The sequence below is a fragment of the Cebus imitator genome, unplaced genomic scaffold (assembly GCF_001604975.1).
Source record: "Cebus imitator isolate Cc_AM_T3 unplaced genomic scaffold, Cebus_imitator-1.0 Scaffold36, whole genome shotgun sequence".
NCBI classification, from domain to species: Eukaryota; Metazoa; Chordata; class Mammalia; order Primates; family Cebidae; genus Cebus; species Cebus imitator.
In genome coordinates, this window is record NW_016107351.1 from 4,742,385 (window position 1) to 4,759,810 (window position 17,426).

Consider the following 17,426-nt stretch of genomic DNA (forward strand, 5'->3'; position numbering starts at 1 on the left):
TGGTGTTGATGGTAATGGTGATAATGGTGTTGGTGTTGATGGTAATGGTGATAATGGTGGTGGTGTTGATGGTAATGGTGATAATGGTGGTGGTGTTGATGGTAATGGTGATAATGGTGGTGGTGTTGATGGTAATGGTGATAATGGTGTTGGTGGTGGTGGTGGCAATGATGGTGGTGATGAATGATGGTGGTGATGACAGTGGTAGTGATGGTGGTAATGCTGGTGGTAGTGGTGATAATGGTGATGTGGTGATGGTGGTGGTTATGATAGTGGTGGTGATGTGATGGTGATGGTGGTGATAATGATGGTGGTGATGATGTTGGTATTGATGGTGGTAATGATAGTGTTGTGGTAATGGTGGTGATAGTGGTAGTGGTGGTGTTAGTGATAATGGTAGTGGTGATGGTGATGTGGTAATGATGGTGATGTGATGGTGATGGTGGTGATGGTGATATGATGTGATCATGGTGATGGTGGTGGTGATGGTGGTGATGGTGATATAATGATGGTGATGTGATGGTGATAATGGTGATGGTGGTGATGGTGGTGATGGTGGTGATATGATGTGATGATGGTGGTGGTGGTGGTGATGGTGATGATGGTGATGGTGATGGTGATGGTAATATTTCCTCTCATTTACTGACTGCTTACTCTGAGTCAGGGATTGGATTTGGTACCTTACTTATATCCCCATTTTCTCCTCCTCCAACAGCACATAAGTTTGGTGCTCATATCCCCACTTTACTAAGCAGGAGTCTGTAGCTAAGGGAGGTTAAGTTATGCCTACCTCCTCCCATATAAAGTATTAGCCCAGCCAGGCATGGTGGCTCACACCTGTAATCCTAGCACTTTGGGAGGCCGAGGTGGGCAGATCACGAGGTCAGGAGTTCGAGACCAGCCTGGCCAATATGGTGAAATCCCGTCTTTACTAAAAATATAAAAATGAGCCAGGTACAATGGTGTGCACCTGTAGTCCCAGTTACTTGGGAGGCTGAGGCAGGAGAATCACTTGAACCTGGAAAGCGGAGGTTGCAGTGAGCCGAGATCATGCCACTGCAGTCCAGCCTGGACAACAGAGCAAGACTCCGTCTCAAAAAAAACAAAAAGTATCAGCTCAAATGTCACGTTCTCACAGAGGGCCCTCCTCATCCCTCACACTCAGTCTCACTGCTCTCAGTGTGTCATTCAGAGCACACATCACAGTGTAAAATGACCCTGTTTCTTTGTGTACCTGGCCACCTCCCCCCACTAGCATGTCAACTCCACAGCGTCAGGGTCTGTCGCATCCTCGCTGTGCCTGGGAAATTGCAGGCCCTCAATCAGCTCTTGTCCAGCTTGCCCAGGGTTGCTTGCTTAGCAAATGAACAAGCCAGGACCGGACCAAACAGACTTGCTGCGGCACCCAAGCCAGTGACATCAATCACTGTGGCATCAATCACTAGTTCCCTTTATGATTAGCTTCCCTTGTCCCTCCTCCACCATTCACTCTGCTAGAGGATGAGGCCACAACCCTGTCCTGTGAGGAAAACTCCTCCACATTTTTTTTTTTTTTTTTTTTGAGACAGAGTCTCGCTCTGTCGCCCAAGCTAGTGTAATCTGGTCTCACTGCCACCTCCGCCTCCTGGGTTCTAGCGATTCTCCTGCCTCAGCCTCCTGAGTAGCTGGGATTACAGCTGCGCAGCACCACGCCCGGCTAATTTTTGTATTTTAGTAGAGATGGGGTTTTACCACATTAGGCAGGATGGTCTCGATCTCCTGACCTCATGATCTGCCCGCCTCGGCCTCCCAAAGTGCTGAGATTACAGATGCGAGCCACCGCACCCGGCCGAAAACTCCTCCACATCTCTCAGGACACAAACACGTGCTCTGGCATCTGGGATTTGTGGGACGTCTGTGATGAGTGGCTTCCCTGGCCCCAAGTGAATGCTGTGCCAACAGCTGAGCAGGTCCCCTCACCCCGGGGGAGGAGGCTGCTCCTTCGGTCCTCTGTGTCCGGCACTGGACTCGCCTTCATAATGGCCAATGGTGCTGACCATCCTATGTTTGGGGCAGGGACTCTTATTTTCCATGGCAGATGTTCTGAAAACCCCACTGGACCTTGTCCGCCTTTGGCTACATGAGGCTGAACGAGTGTATGGTGACAAAATGGTTGACGAAAAAGACCAGGAAACACTGCGCAGAGTCACCGTGGCCTCCACCAAGAAGTTCTTTGATGTAAGTCAGGCTACCCTGTCCCTCTCCCGCACCCAGCACGGCTCTAAAAGGGGGGAGCACCTGTGGCCAGTGAGCCCCGCAGCCCCCTCGGAAGGGCCCTTTGGTGGGGGTGGAAAGATCCATGTTAGGCTGCATGCAATCGTTCTAGCACGTGGCTGTGGGTCCAAGTGAGAAGGAATCGACCACTTAGTAGATGAGGGTGTGATACGTCCCTCCATCCACTCGGGGTGGAGAGAGGCCCTGCATGGCTCAGTGCGCCTTGCTGGTGTGCCCTGTGTGTTCTTGGCGAAGTCATTTCTTTGGACTATGAATTCACTCCTGATACAGTGGGATCAGACCCTCCCACCCCGGGAAATTTGCCCAGCCATTTGCTGGGCCCACGGCACCAGGTTCGGGCCCTTGAAGACTGGTTCTGGTACCCCCGGGTGACCTCCTAGGCCACCGTGGCAAAGTACTGAGCTGCTGTTAATTATCTGTGTGGTCATGGTGGCCAGAACCTGAAGTATCGTCTCTTGTTTTCCTAGGATCTTGGTGAAGAACTCTTATTTGCCAAGCCGAATATCTTCTGCCACTTTGCTCAAGGGGTTGGCGATCCCAAATACGTTCCTGTAACTGACGTGGCTCCTCTGAACAAGCTGCTGGTGGACGTCCTGGACAGCTACAATGAAGTTAATGCGGTCATGAATTTGGTGAGCAGCCTGGGCCTGATGGCAAGGGCATGGGACCGGGACGGGGTCACCCTCTCCGGCTGCATTATCGACGTCCGAGTGGCATTCTGCGGGGCTGCAGGGCACACAGCGTGCACCTCAGTGTGCGCAGGGTCCGTGCTGGTGACAGAGCTGACGCCAGGTGCTGTAAGATGCTGCGTTTTCTGCAGGTGCTGTTTGAGGACGCTGTGGCTCACGTCTGCAGGATTAATCGCATCCTGGAGTCTCCCCGGGGGAACGCCCTGCTGGTAGGGGTGGGCGGCAGCGGCAAACAGAGCCTTTCCCGCCTGGCAGCGTACATCAGCGGCCTCGACGTGTTCCAGATCACCCTGAAGAAGGGCTATGGGATCTCCGACCTCAAGGTGACAGCCGACTGTTCAATAGCTGCCTTTTGCAGTAGGATGGGGGAGTAAAGAAAAACTTCACCACTTTCTTTTCCAAAATGCAGCCAGCCAGCACAGGGAATCTGAGCATCACCAGTAGTCCCTATCTAAGGGATCTTTACCGTAGAAATCCGAGGCCGGAAAACCTTCCGGCCAGTGCGCGTGCCTGTGTGACTGAGGCGGAGAGTGTGTCTTTCAATGCCTCGATGGACACAGTCCAGAAAGTCAACACAGATCACAGAGGCAGAGATTGGATTCCTGCCCTGGTCACTGAGTGTTTCAAATTGTTCCCTGTTCTCTCTCCAGATGACAGAATTCAGAGCCGTGACTAGGTGTCTGACTGCATGCCTGAGCTTCTGAATGGTGCTTTTGAAATGAATTAAATAAACATTAGAGTAAACATAAGGTCTCCCACGTCCAAGACACACTGCTGAGGGTTTTTATTGATTTCTTTTTCCTGAAAATCTGCTTTCCCAGTCAGCTGCGTACCATTAGTTCAGAACGAATCACTGTGCTTGAGATTAGACCTGAAATTGATCAGATGGTGCTACACAGCCATGCCTTCTCTGGGTCTGTGCCCGGGGCGTTGTTGTGGGGCGAGGATGCTGCCAGACCCAAGGGGGAGCCCTAAGGGGACCCTCCCACAGCACGTGGCCCTGAGGCAGTCACTGGGCTGGTGGCTTTTAGCAGGCGGACCTGGAGCCAGTGATGCCGGGGGTGGTGGGAGGCATCTGCAGGCAGAGACCCTGGGGGTGGGGGGTGGGCAGGCCAGGCTGTGCCAGGGACAGCCACCCTCTGGGAGAGTCTCCAGTTTCTGGCTGTGTGTTCTCTGCCTTCTCAGTGGATTCTACTCTGTATATAAAGAGACCAGCCTGCCCTTTTTTGAAGTCCTCAGATGGGCACTCCCGAATACGGCCCTGCCTTCTGGACCCATCAGCAGTAGTGGGCCATGGGTTCTCAGCACATCTGATGGAGTTAGTTCATATTGGTCTCCGCCGTCACTCAAGTGTCGTTTGAACCTGGAGCCATGTAGGTTTACTGAGCTTTCTCCGCCGCAGTCTCTAGTCTGTTAACTAAATCGTGTTGGTTTACATTCCTGTCGGCATCGTTTCCTTGCTCTGCCTCCCTGCGGGGATTTTCTTCCTGACCCCTCCTGTTGGGGCTGATCGTGGGTGCTGAACTATTTTATTCGTCCGCATCAGCCTCCGCTCTACGATCTGGTCTGTGGAATTTCACTGCCCCTGCACTCATCGTGAATCAGCGTTGCAGTCATCTTTCACTGTCAGTCATTTGTTAAGCGGCTTCTGTGGATTCAGAGCCAAGGGCAGAGATAAACGGGGCTCAAAGTCCCTGTATCGTATTGGGGGAGCCAGACTCCTGAGCCATTCCATGTGATTCTGATTCTAATAGTGCTGTCCTAGTAACAGGCTCAGCCCATGAGGGTAACGTATACGTTTGTGATGATGTAAAATTATAAAGTAGGTACTGAAAGCTGTGGCACCTGCTAGAGGCTAAGGGTGCACAGGAAAGGGGTGGGGAACGGGCCCTGGAGGACAGTGTGCCATGTGAAAAGCCCTGGGCTTGGTCCCAAGAAAACGAGACACCATCCAGATGTGCAAGCCGGGGGACAAAGGGGCAGGACCTAGCAGTGTTCAGGACACGGGAAGGATAGTTTGAAAGCACAGAAACTGCAGAAGGGTGACCTGGGTGGAGCTGGGGCACAAGGCCTGTGACCCCACAAAGCCTGAAAGCAGGCAGGTACGAAAAGAAGGGATAATGGGGGGAGGGGGAAGCAGGGCCAGCGCAGGGCGTGTGTGACCTCAGGGGCTCGGCTGGGGTCCAGGATCTAAAACCTTCAGATGCAACACCAGCTCCCCTCCCCACACCCCACACACAGCCCCCGCGGCCAGGCGGTGGGGAGCTTTTATTTCAGTGAAGCCTTCTCCCCAGCCTGAGTCAGCAGCTGGAGCTGGGCTGCCTAGGCCTTCCAAAGTGCTGGGATTACAGGTGTGCACCACCGTGCCCGCCAGCCATGCTTTAAAACAAAAAACTCTTCTTCATTCATTCTCCCAAAATTCCTGTGAAATCATTTTGCGGCTCTGTCTTTAAGTCCCACTGGGGCTGGGCGGAGCTCTGCCGTGTATATGGATGACTCTGAAGGCGGTTCCCGGTTGAGTCTCCCAGGCCAAGCCTGCCGTGTATTTATTCAGGGCCTCTTTTAGGGTCCCCATTTAAGATTTTTTTCGTTCCTTTTGCAGGTGTGGTAAAATGTACATAGTATAAAATTGACTGTTTTCACTATTATTTATTTATTTATTTATTTTGAGATGGAGTCTCACTCTGTCACCTAGAGTGGGGTGCAATGCCGAGATCTCGGCTCACTGCAACCTCTGCCTCAGGGTTCAAGCAACTTTCATGCCTCATCCTCCCAAGTAGCTGGGATTACAGGTGCCCGCCACCACGACTGGCTAATTTTTTTATTTTTAGTAGAGACAGGGTTTCACCATATTGGCCAGGCTGCTCTCAAACTCCCGACCTTAGGTGATCTGCCTGCTTCGGCCTCTCAAAGTGCTGGGATTATAGATATAAGCCACCACACCCAGCCTGTTCTTTTATTTAAAAAATTTTTTTTTCGAAGACAAATAGAAGAGTAAGATTTTTCAGCCGGGCATGGTGGCTAATGTCTGTAATCCCAGCACTTTGGGAGGCTGAGGTGGGCAGATCACCTGAGGTTGGGAGTTTGAGACCAGCCTGGCCAACAGGGTGAAACCCGGTCTCTACCAAAAATACAAAAATTAGCTGAGTGTGGTGGCAGGCGCCTGTAATCCCAGCTACTTGGGAGGCTGAGGCAGGAGAACTGCTGGAAGCTGGGAGGTGGAGGTTGCAGTAAGCTGGGACCGAGACACTGCACTCCAGCCTGGGTAAGCGAAACTCTATCTCAAAAAAAAAAAAAAAAAAAAGTAAGACATTTTCACCACCTTTCACATCTCGTCCAGTGGCGTGAAGCAGATTCACATTGTTGTGTGACTGTCACCACTGTCCCTCTCGAGAACCCTTTCATCTTCCCAAACAGGAGCTCTGTCTCCATGAAGCAAAAACTCCCCCTTCCCCAGCCCAGCCCCTGGCAACCTCCATTCTTCTTTCTGGCTCTGACTTTGGCTGCTCTTGGGACCTCATGTAAGTGGAATCACACAGTATTTGTCCTTTCGTGTCTGGCTTCTTTACCCAGCGCCACAGCCTGAAGGTCCGTCCGTGCTTTAGCATATGTCAGAAGTTCCTCTCTTCTTAAGACCAAACCTGATTCCGTTGCACAGATGGACGGTGCTTTGTGTACCTGTTCATGTGTGGATGGACACTTGGGTGTCCTGATGGCTGCTGTGAACCTGGCTGTGCTCCGTTCAAGGTTTTGGGTCTTCTGCTACAGACCTTGGACGCTTCCTTTTTTCTTTTCCTTAGAGACAGGGTCTTGCTGTGTTGCTCAGGCTGGTCTCGAACTCTTGGCCTCAATGGATCCCCCCACTTCAGCTTCCCCAAGCCCTAGGATTATAAGCGTGAGCCACCATGCCTGGCCTACGTTTTTTGGAAAGTTGGTCCTGTGGCAGAGCGCACCAGTGATCCCAATTACTTGGGAGGCTGAGACAGGAGAATCACTTGAACCCCAGGAGGCGGAGGTTACAGTGAGCCGAGATCTCGCCGTTGCACACCAGCCTGGATGACAGAGCAAGACTCTGTATCACAGAAAAAGAAAAAGGAAGTTGACTCCATGGCCCCAGGTTCTGGGTGGTTGTGGACGATGTCTCTAATTGAGCATCTTTTTACCAAGGCCCCTAAGTGTGTCCTCATTCCGTCCAGGTCGACCTCGCTGCTCAGTACATAAAGGCTGCCGTGAAGAATGTCCCCTCAGTGTTCCTGATGACAGACTCCCAGGTGGCTGAGGAGCAGTTTCTGGTGCTGATCAATGACCTGTTGGCCTCAGGAGAGATCCCCGGGCTGTTCACGGAGGATGAGGTGGAGAACATCATCTCCTCCATGCGACCCCAAGTCAAGTCCCTCGGCATCACCGACACCCGGGAAGCGTGTTGGAAATTCTTCATCGAGAAAGTGCGCAGACAGCTCAAGGTGGGACGCCCGTCTTCGGCTGGGCCCCAGGAGCCCAGCTTGGCCCCTGTTGCCTACGGGGCTTGGGTTTTTGCTCTGCATAGAGTGGGGAGACTAATCCTTCATGGGGTGTGAAATCCTGTTAGGAGAATGTTAGGGGTGCGCTGTCTGAAGAACTGGAACCTGGAGGTTTTTTTACGTGAGTCGTTAGAGGTGCCTTGGGGCCAAAAGAAGTGTTTACAGTCATCCTTTGGTATCTGAGGGGGATGGATTCCAGGACCCCCATGGAAACCAGAATCCACGGAGGGATGGGTGTTCAAGGCCCTGATATAAAACAGTGTTGTATTTTGAACATGCGCCCGCTACTTTAAATCATCTCTAGATTACTTATAATGCCTAATATAATGTAAAATGCTATGTAAATACATGTTATATTTTAATTTGTATTATTTTATTATTTTTTAAAATTATTTTCAGTCCACGGTTGGTTAAATCCACATCTGTGGACAGAGAGCCGACCCTGTGACCCCTCCCCACACATAGCTAGTTTAAGTAGATAAATGCACCTTGACTTTTTTTTGAGGGGGTGGGACAGAATTTTGCTCTTGTCATCCAGGCTGGAGTATAGTGGTGCAATCACGGCTCACTGCAACCTGTGCGTCCTCGGTTCAAATGATTCTCCTGCCTCAGCCTCCTGAGTAGCTGGGATTATAGGCTTGTGCCACCATGCCCGGCTAATTTTTGTATTTTTCGTAGAGACAGGTTTCACCATGTTGGCCAGGCTAGTCTTGAACTCCTGACCTCAGGTGATCCGCCCGCCTCGGCCTGCCAAAGTGCTGGGATTACAGGTGTGAGCCGGCGCGCCTGGCCACACCTTGACTTTCCGTGTCACCTCTAGGGTGGGTAGGCTAAAGTCCCCTAGCAGGACACACAGCCACTGGATCTGTCAGCCCTGTCTTCTCCAGAGTTCAGTGGTGCTGCCTTTTGGGGGCGGCCAACCCCATAGCTCTCCTGGGCATGTGCCGGCCATTATTTTCCCTACGTGACTCAAATAGAGCAGGGGCCTTCCCGCCCCTCTCCGGGCTGCCTAGCCCAATGAATGAGTGTTATCTGTGGAGGCAAAGGCGTCCCCTGATGGGTGCTGCTCGCTCCTAGGTCCTCTCTGGCCCTGCCAGGGCCGGCTCTGTCCCAGCACCCTCATGTCGTCATGCAGTGAGGGCTGCAAAGTCAGCCAAGCGTGAGCCACCCCACAAATAGCAATGTCCACGCAGTATCTATACCACGAAAGAGGGGACCAGAGGGCAAGGGCAGCTGGGAGGCTGAGACCCATGGCAAGGGAGGTTCTCATCTAGCCAGAGAGCCCCCCAGGCCTGTCTCCACAGCATCTTCTCCAGCTGGGGTCCCAGGGACTCCCTGCCCTTTCTGGGAATTAGCCGCTGTCCTCCAGGGCCTAGCAGGGACCCCTCCTGCTGAACTGGAGGGCTTGGAGCACGGCCGTTCTCAGGCCTCATCTGTCCAATGTGGAGGCCTACTCCCCACTCCTTCCTTTGCCCGGCCTTTTTTAGAGAGGCAGGCGCCCCTTTGGGAGGCGTTGGGATTGCTAGTGAGAGCAGGAGTCAGATGGGTACTTATTCACTGCAGTGCAGCGGCCGCCCTTCAAACCCAGAACGGGGACTGCCACGCCCCGGGCAGCCGAGCCCGGCGAGATCTTTGCTTTCTGGAAGAGCTTTCTGCGGAGTGATGGATTAGGCCCCGGCACTGCAGCCCCAGTGAGCAGCGCATCTGTGTCCCCCACACCCAGGTGATCCTGTGTTTCTCCCCTGTGGGCTCCGTGCTGCGGGTGCGAGCTAGGAAATTCCCGGCTGTGGTCAACTGCACGGCCATCAACTGGTTCCACGAGTGGCCGGAAGATGCCCTGGTGTCTGTCAGCGCACGCTTCCTGGAGGAGACCGAGGGAATTCCAGTAAGTCACTGGGGACGCAGCACAGAGCCGAGAGGACAGAGACGGGCAAGGGCTGGCTCCCTGGGAGAGAAGGAGCTGGGACTAGGGTGAGCTGAGTGAGGCGCCCGCCTGGGGCTCAACATTTAAGAGGCTGCCAGAAACCTCAGGCATCCAGATAAGTGAGGTTTTAACGCATTCATTTTGAAGATGGAAATGAATGCTAAAAAATGCGTGCTGAATGAACCATCAGAATTGTGAACCGAGGTGGGCTGTTGGATTTTCTGTTTCGTTGTCCTGCAATCCTGAGCCATGGAGGCGTGGTTTCCAAACAGGACCTGTGTGGCCAAGGCCCCAGGGCCAGTTCAGGAGGGCTGAGGACACACAGCCTGCGGACAGTTTGGGCCTCTCGGGCTTTTACCTTGTCTCAAGTGCTGGCTGGAGAGCCTGTGTTTGCTGGGATAGGCAAACACAAGGGCGCACACCATTGCCTCGTGCACCTCGGGCAAAATATAGGTCCCACATTCTCTCGAAGTCTCTTTTTATTGAAAGATGGTGCCCAAGGCCAGGGGTGGTGGCTCACGCCTATAATCCCAGCACTTTGGGAGACTGAGGTGGGCAGATCACTTGAGGTCAGGAGTTTGAGACCAGCCTGGCCAACATGGTGAAACCCCCTCTGTATTAAAAATATAAAAATTAGCTGGATGTGGTAGTGCATGCCTGTAATCCCAGCTACTTGGGAGGCTGAGGCAGGAGAATTGCTTGAACCTGGGAGGCAGAGGTTGCAGTGAGCCGAGATTGCACCACTGCACTCCAGCCTGGGTGACAGAGCAAGACTCCATCTCAGAAAAACAAAAAACAATGAAACATGGTGCCCATGTTCACTGTTTAAGCTAAATGCTTGCCTAGAAATCACCTGTAAACCCTGGCTCACTTTCGACCAACTCAGTAGGAGGGATGAGGAGCCCTTGGAATCAGCCACTCTTTATTACCATCTCTTACTTATTTTGAATGCATATGAAGTGATGAAATTGGCTAGGATAAACCTGAAACTAGCTTCTCTTTTTCCTGGTTTTTAAAGATGGGAAGAAGAATGAATGCTGTTAGAGCATTCATTTATGAGATTGGTCACTCCCAGTAACTCTGCAGTTCAGAAGCGTCCTTTGGAGTATAGATTTGGGTTTCTAGTTCCCACGGCACAGTCTTCCTAGAAACAAGCATTGCCCCCACCCTGCCACCAGCACCACATACATGCTAAACCATGTGTGTTGGATGAATTCATTACTTTTCAAAATATCCTGAATTAAAATGAATATCGCTGAGACCGTTTCTGGGCGAAGCTCCCAGTGTCTGCCTTCAGGTAGGTGGGCAGGCCCAGAGGGCGGGGAGAAAGAGGTTCTAAATCCCAGGACCCAGCCTTGGGAGTGAACAATTAATATTTGCAGAATTACCTGGGATATGAAAACATAGTCTCAGCCTTGTACTTTTTCAGGTATGCAGGTATGTGAATGTGTTTGCATGTGTAGATGCAAGTATGTGAGTGTGTGTGCATGTATAGATGCAGGCACGTGAATGAGTGTGCACGTGTATATGCAGGTATGTGCATATGCACATGTATAGATGCGGATATGTGGATATGTGAATGTGTGTGCATGTGTGTAGACACGGGTACGTGAGTGCGTGTGTATATATGCATGTGCATGTGTGCATGCACGCGTGTGTGCATCAGAGATAATGGTAACAAGCTCTGCTGTGTCCCAGGCACTGAGCTAAACCCTTCCATGGTGAAATGCCCACAAGAGCCCCAGGATCTGTTGCTCTCATGAGCCCCTTTTGACACTGGAAGCCACTGAGGTTGAGAGAGGCCTCGGGGCACCTTGCCCAGGGCCCCAGTGAGTCTGGGAAGCCCCACTTTGCTGATCTGCTGCAGGACGGTGTCCCAGGGATGACCAGCTGTCTCGTCTTTGTAGCGGGAAGTCAAGGCTTCCATCAGCTTTTTCATGTCCTATGTGCACACCACCGTCAATGACATGTCCAAGGTATACCTGGCTACCGAGAGGCGCTACAACTACACCACGCCCAAAACCTTTCTGGAGCAGATCAAGCTGTACCAGAACCTGCTGGCCAAGAAGAGAATGGAGCTGACTGCCAAAGTCGAGAGGCTGGAGAACGGCCTGATGAAGCTGCAGAGCACAGCTTCCCAGGTAGGTGGGGGGTGCCGGCTGCCAGCCCCCAGGAGCCGCTACTGTCAGGCTTCTGTGGGCTGGTCACACCGGGGCTCAGCACTGCCTGAAGTAAGATGAGCATGCTTCCTGCCTTCGGGAAGCTTTCAGTTAGCGTACCTGTCATAGCAAAGACTCTGAGTGCTTTCACAGTGCTGCTTGTGCGGAGGTGCTTGACACAGGAGATGGCTCCTGTTCCGTGTCCCGTGAGATTTGATCGCCAAGCCCAATGCAGTCAGTGGAAATGCATTTGTTCATTCGTAAATGCCGTTCGTACTGCGGCGCCCGGCTCAAAAAGCTTCCTGGATCCTCTCTTCTAAGCCGTTTTGATTTTTATGGGTTCTGCCTACTTCAAACACCCTCGGTCATGCAGTCCTGGCTCCTTTGTCTTTATTGCCCACCGTTGACACCTGTAGGGGGGCCTGAAAAGAGCCACCACCTCCCTGCTGGAGTGTTGAACAAACTGAGGCCTCCCACTTGCTTCCGAGGGAGCTTTTGGACCCCTGCCCCCCCAAACTCTCACTGTCACTCTCCCACCAGCCTGGAGGGGCCCTGGCCAGCCCTGACTTCTCAGCACTGCAACTCAGTTGGCATTTGAGCCAGAGCCTCGCTGTGTCCTCCAGGCTGGAATGCAGTGGTGCGATCATGGCTCACTGCAGCCTCATCTTCCTGGGCTCAAGCGATCCTCCCACCTCAGCCTCCCGGGTAGCTGGGACCACAGGTGCAGGCCACCACACCTGGCTAATTTTTTATTATATTTTTATATAGACAGGGTCTCGCTATGTTGCCCAGGCTGCAGTTGTCGTTTTTCTATTCAGTCACCTTGCCAGTTCTTTTGAGCACCAGGAATGTCTCATACTTGTAACCCCGTGTACACAGTCAGTGCTCAAACAATACTTACTTTTAAGATACTGAAAAGACCCTCCAAAACGAGCCACTGGGAATTGCCGGACACTGCCCTGCCATCTGCCCCTCCTGTGCAGGGCGGTGTGCATTGGCTGCGGCCCACGCTTGCCGTTTTTTGCCTTCTCCCTCTCCAGGTGGATGACTTGAAAGCCAAGCTGGCGATTCAGGAGGCTGAGCTCAAGCAGAAGAATGAGAGTGCAGATAAATTGATCCAGGTGGTCGGCATTGAGACCGAGAAGGTCAGCAAAGAGAAGGCCATTGCTGACGAGGAAGAAGTCAAGGTCGAGGTCATCAATAAGGTAGGCAGAGGCAGCCCAGTGTGGCCTCAGCAGGGTTGCTGCACTGGCCAGGCCTCCCGGGCCTCCCCACGTGGTCATGTGCAACCAACGGACACGGAAAAGGCTGAGACCTACATAGAAAGATGAGGTTCCTAAACCAGCGGGTCCCCGGAAGGAGGGCGTCTCTCCCAGGTGAGGGCCCGCAGTGGCAGCCTTACCAGGAGCTTGCAAGAGATGCAGGTTCTCGGGCACCAGCTCAGCTCTGCTGAATGGGGCCTACATGTTAACAAGATGGCCTCCATCCGTGACCATGGGAGGGGTTGAGAAGACCTCACTGGAGCCTGGTCCTTGGACATGCCGCTCTGGACCCCCACAGAGGGTAGGATGTCATTGGCCAGGGGTGGGCTCCTATTGGCGAGACCAGCTCGCAATACATCAACGTGGGTTTAAGATCTCTCAAAGTGAGCACGTGGTCAGTGAAAAAGAAAGAGAGACAAGGAAAAAGTTTTCCTTAAAGCTGGGCCCAGGGGAGACACCACATAATGCGGCTTCGTGGATGTCTGACACTCCCCTGAAAACCTGTTTTTTATTGTGCTCTTTCAGTGGGGGAGGGGGAGCGAGGTCACGCAAAGTTTCAGTGATAATTATACAAAAAGAATACATTTGCAAAAACTGGTGCACAGAAATCACAACGTGGTATTATAAAAGCAGAAATCACAACGTAAAGATAACTTTCTGTGCGTCAGCATAGAAACCATGCACCTTAGCAAGAACAGACGTTAAACAGAAACTTAGGATGATCAGCAAGAACATATTGGGCTCACAGCTACAGAGGGAACAGGGTCTGACACAGGACAGCCAGCCTGACCACAAAAACCGCAAGAGGAGGGGCCGCCATGCAGGCCTGGAGGAGCTGTGGGAGAAGAAAGACTTTTACATCCTTCTCCACTGCAGAGACAGGCGCCCCTCATGCGTCTGTTTATAGGCTCTCCAGAAGGGTCGCATTCCCTTTCCAGGGCTCTAATCAATATGCCTTTCCTGGGAAAGGAATCCGGGTAATGAGCCTCTCCGTCACATGTCCATGTATGGGCGCTCTGCAACGAGACGCCCGTTACGCGCTGCCATCTGTCTCCGGCAGTCAAGCTGTGTGGTTAGTCCCTTTCACAGAGTTCCTGTTTTTACCAGAACAGTTCAGCAGAGCCACAGTTAAAAGTTTCAGCTTAGCAGAGCCAAAGTTATAAGTCACATCTCCGCATTTCACATTACCCTTCATTTTCTCAAATACAATCGATACAGTCACTAACAAGCACCACAGAGCAAATAACTCATGTCAGGAAAACCAAATTCTAAGAGGATTTACAGGTTAAAAATCAACAATTTCTTCTTGTTATTTCAGATAGCTTGGGTTTTGCCAGTTCTTCCAGAAGCGTGGGGTTACTCAGTCACCACAGAGGGGTTCAGAGTATTCCCAGCAGGCCCCTTGCTGGTTTGTGGGGTGCCCGAGGTTGAGAACTGCTGCTTAGGGGGAGCGTCTTCACCTTTGGAGCCTGGAGGCCCACAGCATCATTGGTGCAACTTCAGATCACCCCTCCCTGGGTGTTTTTTTGTTGTCAGTCCTACATCCGTGTAATTATTTAAATTAAGAGTCTTCCAGTCATTGCCCACTGTCTGCTGAGTGAATGAATGAACATGTGCATGAATGAAGGAGTTTCTGCTTTCTTAGAAGGGGGATGAGCTGTACACTCTGAAATGTTCCATTTTAGAGGGATTATGAAACAGCCCGAGAAACAATAAGGTTGAAAAGCCAGGGTGTTCTGGGTGGCCCCTGGATTTCCCCTCCAGTCCTGCGAGCTCAGGCCAGTAGAAGGAACAGTTCCCGTTCCAGAATCCCACCCGCTGCTGAGGCACGGCTCATTCTGACCTGAGGGGGCGGGGCAGAGCACAGGAGGCAGGGGAGGAAGGTGGGCTCCAGACAGCGGACAGGTGCGCACGGAGGGATATTGGCAAAGCAGCACAGTTAGCAAATGCAGCAAATGAGCAGGGGCCGGAGGGGCAGCCTCTCTGTGGAGCTCAGACCTGCTGGGGCTGAGCCAGCGCTTGCCACTGCTGCCTACACACGCACACATGCATATGTATGTATGCACATACACTTACCTGCACGTGTACCACATATGCATAGATGCACACACACATACACGCACGTGCACACATGCACACAGACCCCCACAGGCAGATGGACAGACCTTCAGTGACCTCTCCTGTCCATCTTCCTTCCAGAATGTCACTGAGAAGCAAAAGGCTTGTGAAACGGACCTGGCCAAAGCAGAACCAGCCCTGCTGGCTGCACAGGAGGCTCTGGACACTCTGAATAAGGTAAAGGGGGAGGGAACAAAGGGGACCCCTGGCTGGCCCGGTGGAGAGGAGGCGGCCTTCCCTGTTGGTGTGGGTGGTGACACGCTCACAGTGGCTTCCTTGGACCTGGCCCAAACTCCCATCGGACCCATCCTGTCTGTGGTTTGCAGAACAACCTGACAGAGCTGAAGTCCTTCGGGTCCCCCCCAGACGCTGTGGTCAATGTCACCGCTGCTGTCATGATCCTGACGGCACCCGGGGGCAAGATCCCCAAGGACAAGAGCTGGAAGGCAGCCAAGATCATGATGGGCAAGGTGGACACCTTCCTAGACTCCCTGAAGAAGTTCGACAAGGAGCACATCCCCGAGGCCTGCCTGAAGGCCTTCAAGTGAGTTGGTGCTAGGCCTCTCGGCCGGGCTGCCCTCCCATTCTCCAGCAGGTCAAGGTGGGGTACTGAGGTGAAGCATGGCCCCAGCCTCCTGGGGCCTGTGGCTCAGAATCTAGGTAGCCCCTTCCCCATACAGCGCCCCAAGAACACAGCAGCAAGCTCAGCAGCGGGAACCCTCGGGCCACAGGTCTGTGAGAGAGGCCAGGCAGGCCCCACAGAGGTCGCCCCTGTGAGAGCGGCTGACCACACAAGCACATGCATGCACACATGAATACATGTAGCCACGAATGCAGTGCATACAAGCACACATGTACAAAATGCACATGTCACATACATACAGCTGTATACATGTACATAAACACATGCACACATAAATGTGTACACATGAACGCAGTGCACACAATCCACATTCATGCACACATGAATACATGTACCAACGAATGCAGTGCACACAGGCACATATGTACAAATGCACACACGTCACCATACATACACGTTTATACATGTATGTAAGCACACACATGCACACATAAATGTACACATGAAGGCAGTGCACACGCAATCTATATGCATGTGCACATGAATACGTGTAGCGATGAATGCAATGCACACATGCACATACTTATAAAACGCACACATGTGCACACATTCATATGTATACATATATATGCATATGTGAACATGTATACCTGTGAATGCCATACAAACATACAAAATGCACATGGGGACAGGCATGCACGGTGAATGGTCATGTGCCTGAGGCCCTGCCATGCATCTTTCCTCCTTTCACTGGCCTGACCGTAGAGGTCCTTCATCTGGAGGGACAGGACTGGCAGTGGCTCCCTCTGGGATGGCCTGTGGGACTTGGGGAGCGTGTCATGTGGACTCAGCCTTTCAACCCATAAATGTCAACACACTGGCATTCTTAGGGTGCTCCACTCTGTGAGTGCCCAGCCTGTCTCCCACCGAGGACCACACCCCATGACCCCAGTGACCCCAGCTAGGACCCCAGTACCTCCCAGCTCCCATATGGGAGGAAGAGGGTGGGACTACTGAAAAACGTCTCGTAAACATACAGTAAAGTACAAGAGGATAAAATGAACACCTGTAGGGCCACCCTAGGGTGTTGTCATTATCAGTCAACATTTGATAGATTTCTTTTCGGTCTTTTTTCTAAGGTTTTTTTTTTTAGCTGAAGTGATTCTTGTGCCTCAGCCTCCTGAGTAGCTGGGACTACAGGCATGCACCACCACGCCTGGCTAAGAAGTGTTTTAATAACACAGGGAAAAATGATTTTTGTGTATGATAAGAAGTAAAAACTGAAAGTGGAATAAATGTATGTATATGATATTATTTCTTCTTTTCTTTTTTTTTTGAGATGGAGTCTCATTCTGTCACCCAGGCTGGAGTGCGGTGGAGCGATCTCAGCTCACTGCAACCTCCACCTCCCAGGTTCAAGCGATTCTCCTACCTCAGCCCCCTGAGTAGCTGGGATCACAGGCACATACCACCACACCTGGGTAATTTTTGTGTTTTTAGTAGAGACTGGGTTTCACCATGTTGTCCAGGATGGTCTCAAACTGCTGACCTCGTGATCCGCCCGCCTCAGCCTCCCAAAGTGCTGGGATTACAGGGGTGAGCCACAGTACCCAGCCTCACACCTTTAATCTTTAATCCCAGCACTATGAGAGGCCAAAGCAGGAGAACTGCCTGAGCCTAGGAGTTCGAGACCAGCCTGGGCAACAAAGACCGACCTTGTCTCTACAAAAAATTTTTAAAGTTAGCCAGTCATGGTATTATGTGCCTGTAGTCCCAGCTATTCAGGAGGCTAAGGCGGGAGGATCACTTGAGCTCGGGAGGACAGAGCTGCTGTGCGCTGTGATCACACGTTACTGTACTCCAGCCTGGGTGACACAGTGAGACCCTGTCTCAAAAA

General features: G+C 52.1%; 1 protein-coding gene across 1 annotated transcript in view; it reads left to right on the top strand.

The window, feature by feature from the left end:
- The window catches only part of DNAH17 (dynein axonemal heavy chain 17), a 155,111-nt gene that overhangs the window by 101,875 nt on the left and 35,810 nt on the right, over positions 1 to 17,426 (top strand). The window contains exons 51-59 of the mRNA XM_017524996.2: positions 2,056 to 2,217; positions 2,742 to 2,906; positions 3,095 to 3,286; positions 7,160 to 7,426; positions 9,207 to 9,368; positions 11,315 to 11,548; positions 12,607 to 12,771; positions 15,028 to 15,123; positions 15,273 to 15,490. Coding sequence (XP_017380485.1) covers positions 2,056 to 2,217; positions 2,742 to 2,906; positions 3,095 to 3,286; positions 7,160 to 7,426; positions 9,207 to 9,368; positions 11,315 to 11,548; positions 12,607 to 12,771; positions 15,028 to 15,123; positions 15,273 to 15,490 — 1,661 coding nt within the window. The remainder of the gene's footprint in view (positions 1 to 2,055; positions 2,218 to 2,741; positions 2,907 to 3,094; positions 3,287 to 7,159; positions 7,427 to 9,206; positions 9,369 to 11,314; positions 11,549 to 12,606; positions 12,772 to 15,027; positions 15,124 to 15,272; positions 15,491 to 17,426) is intronic.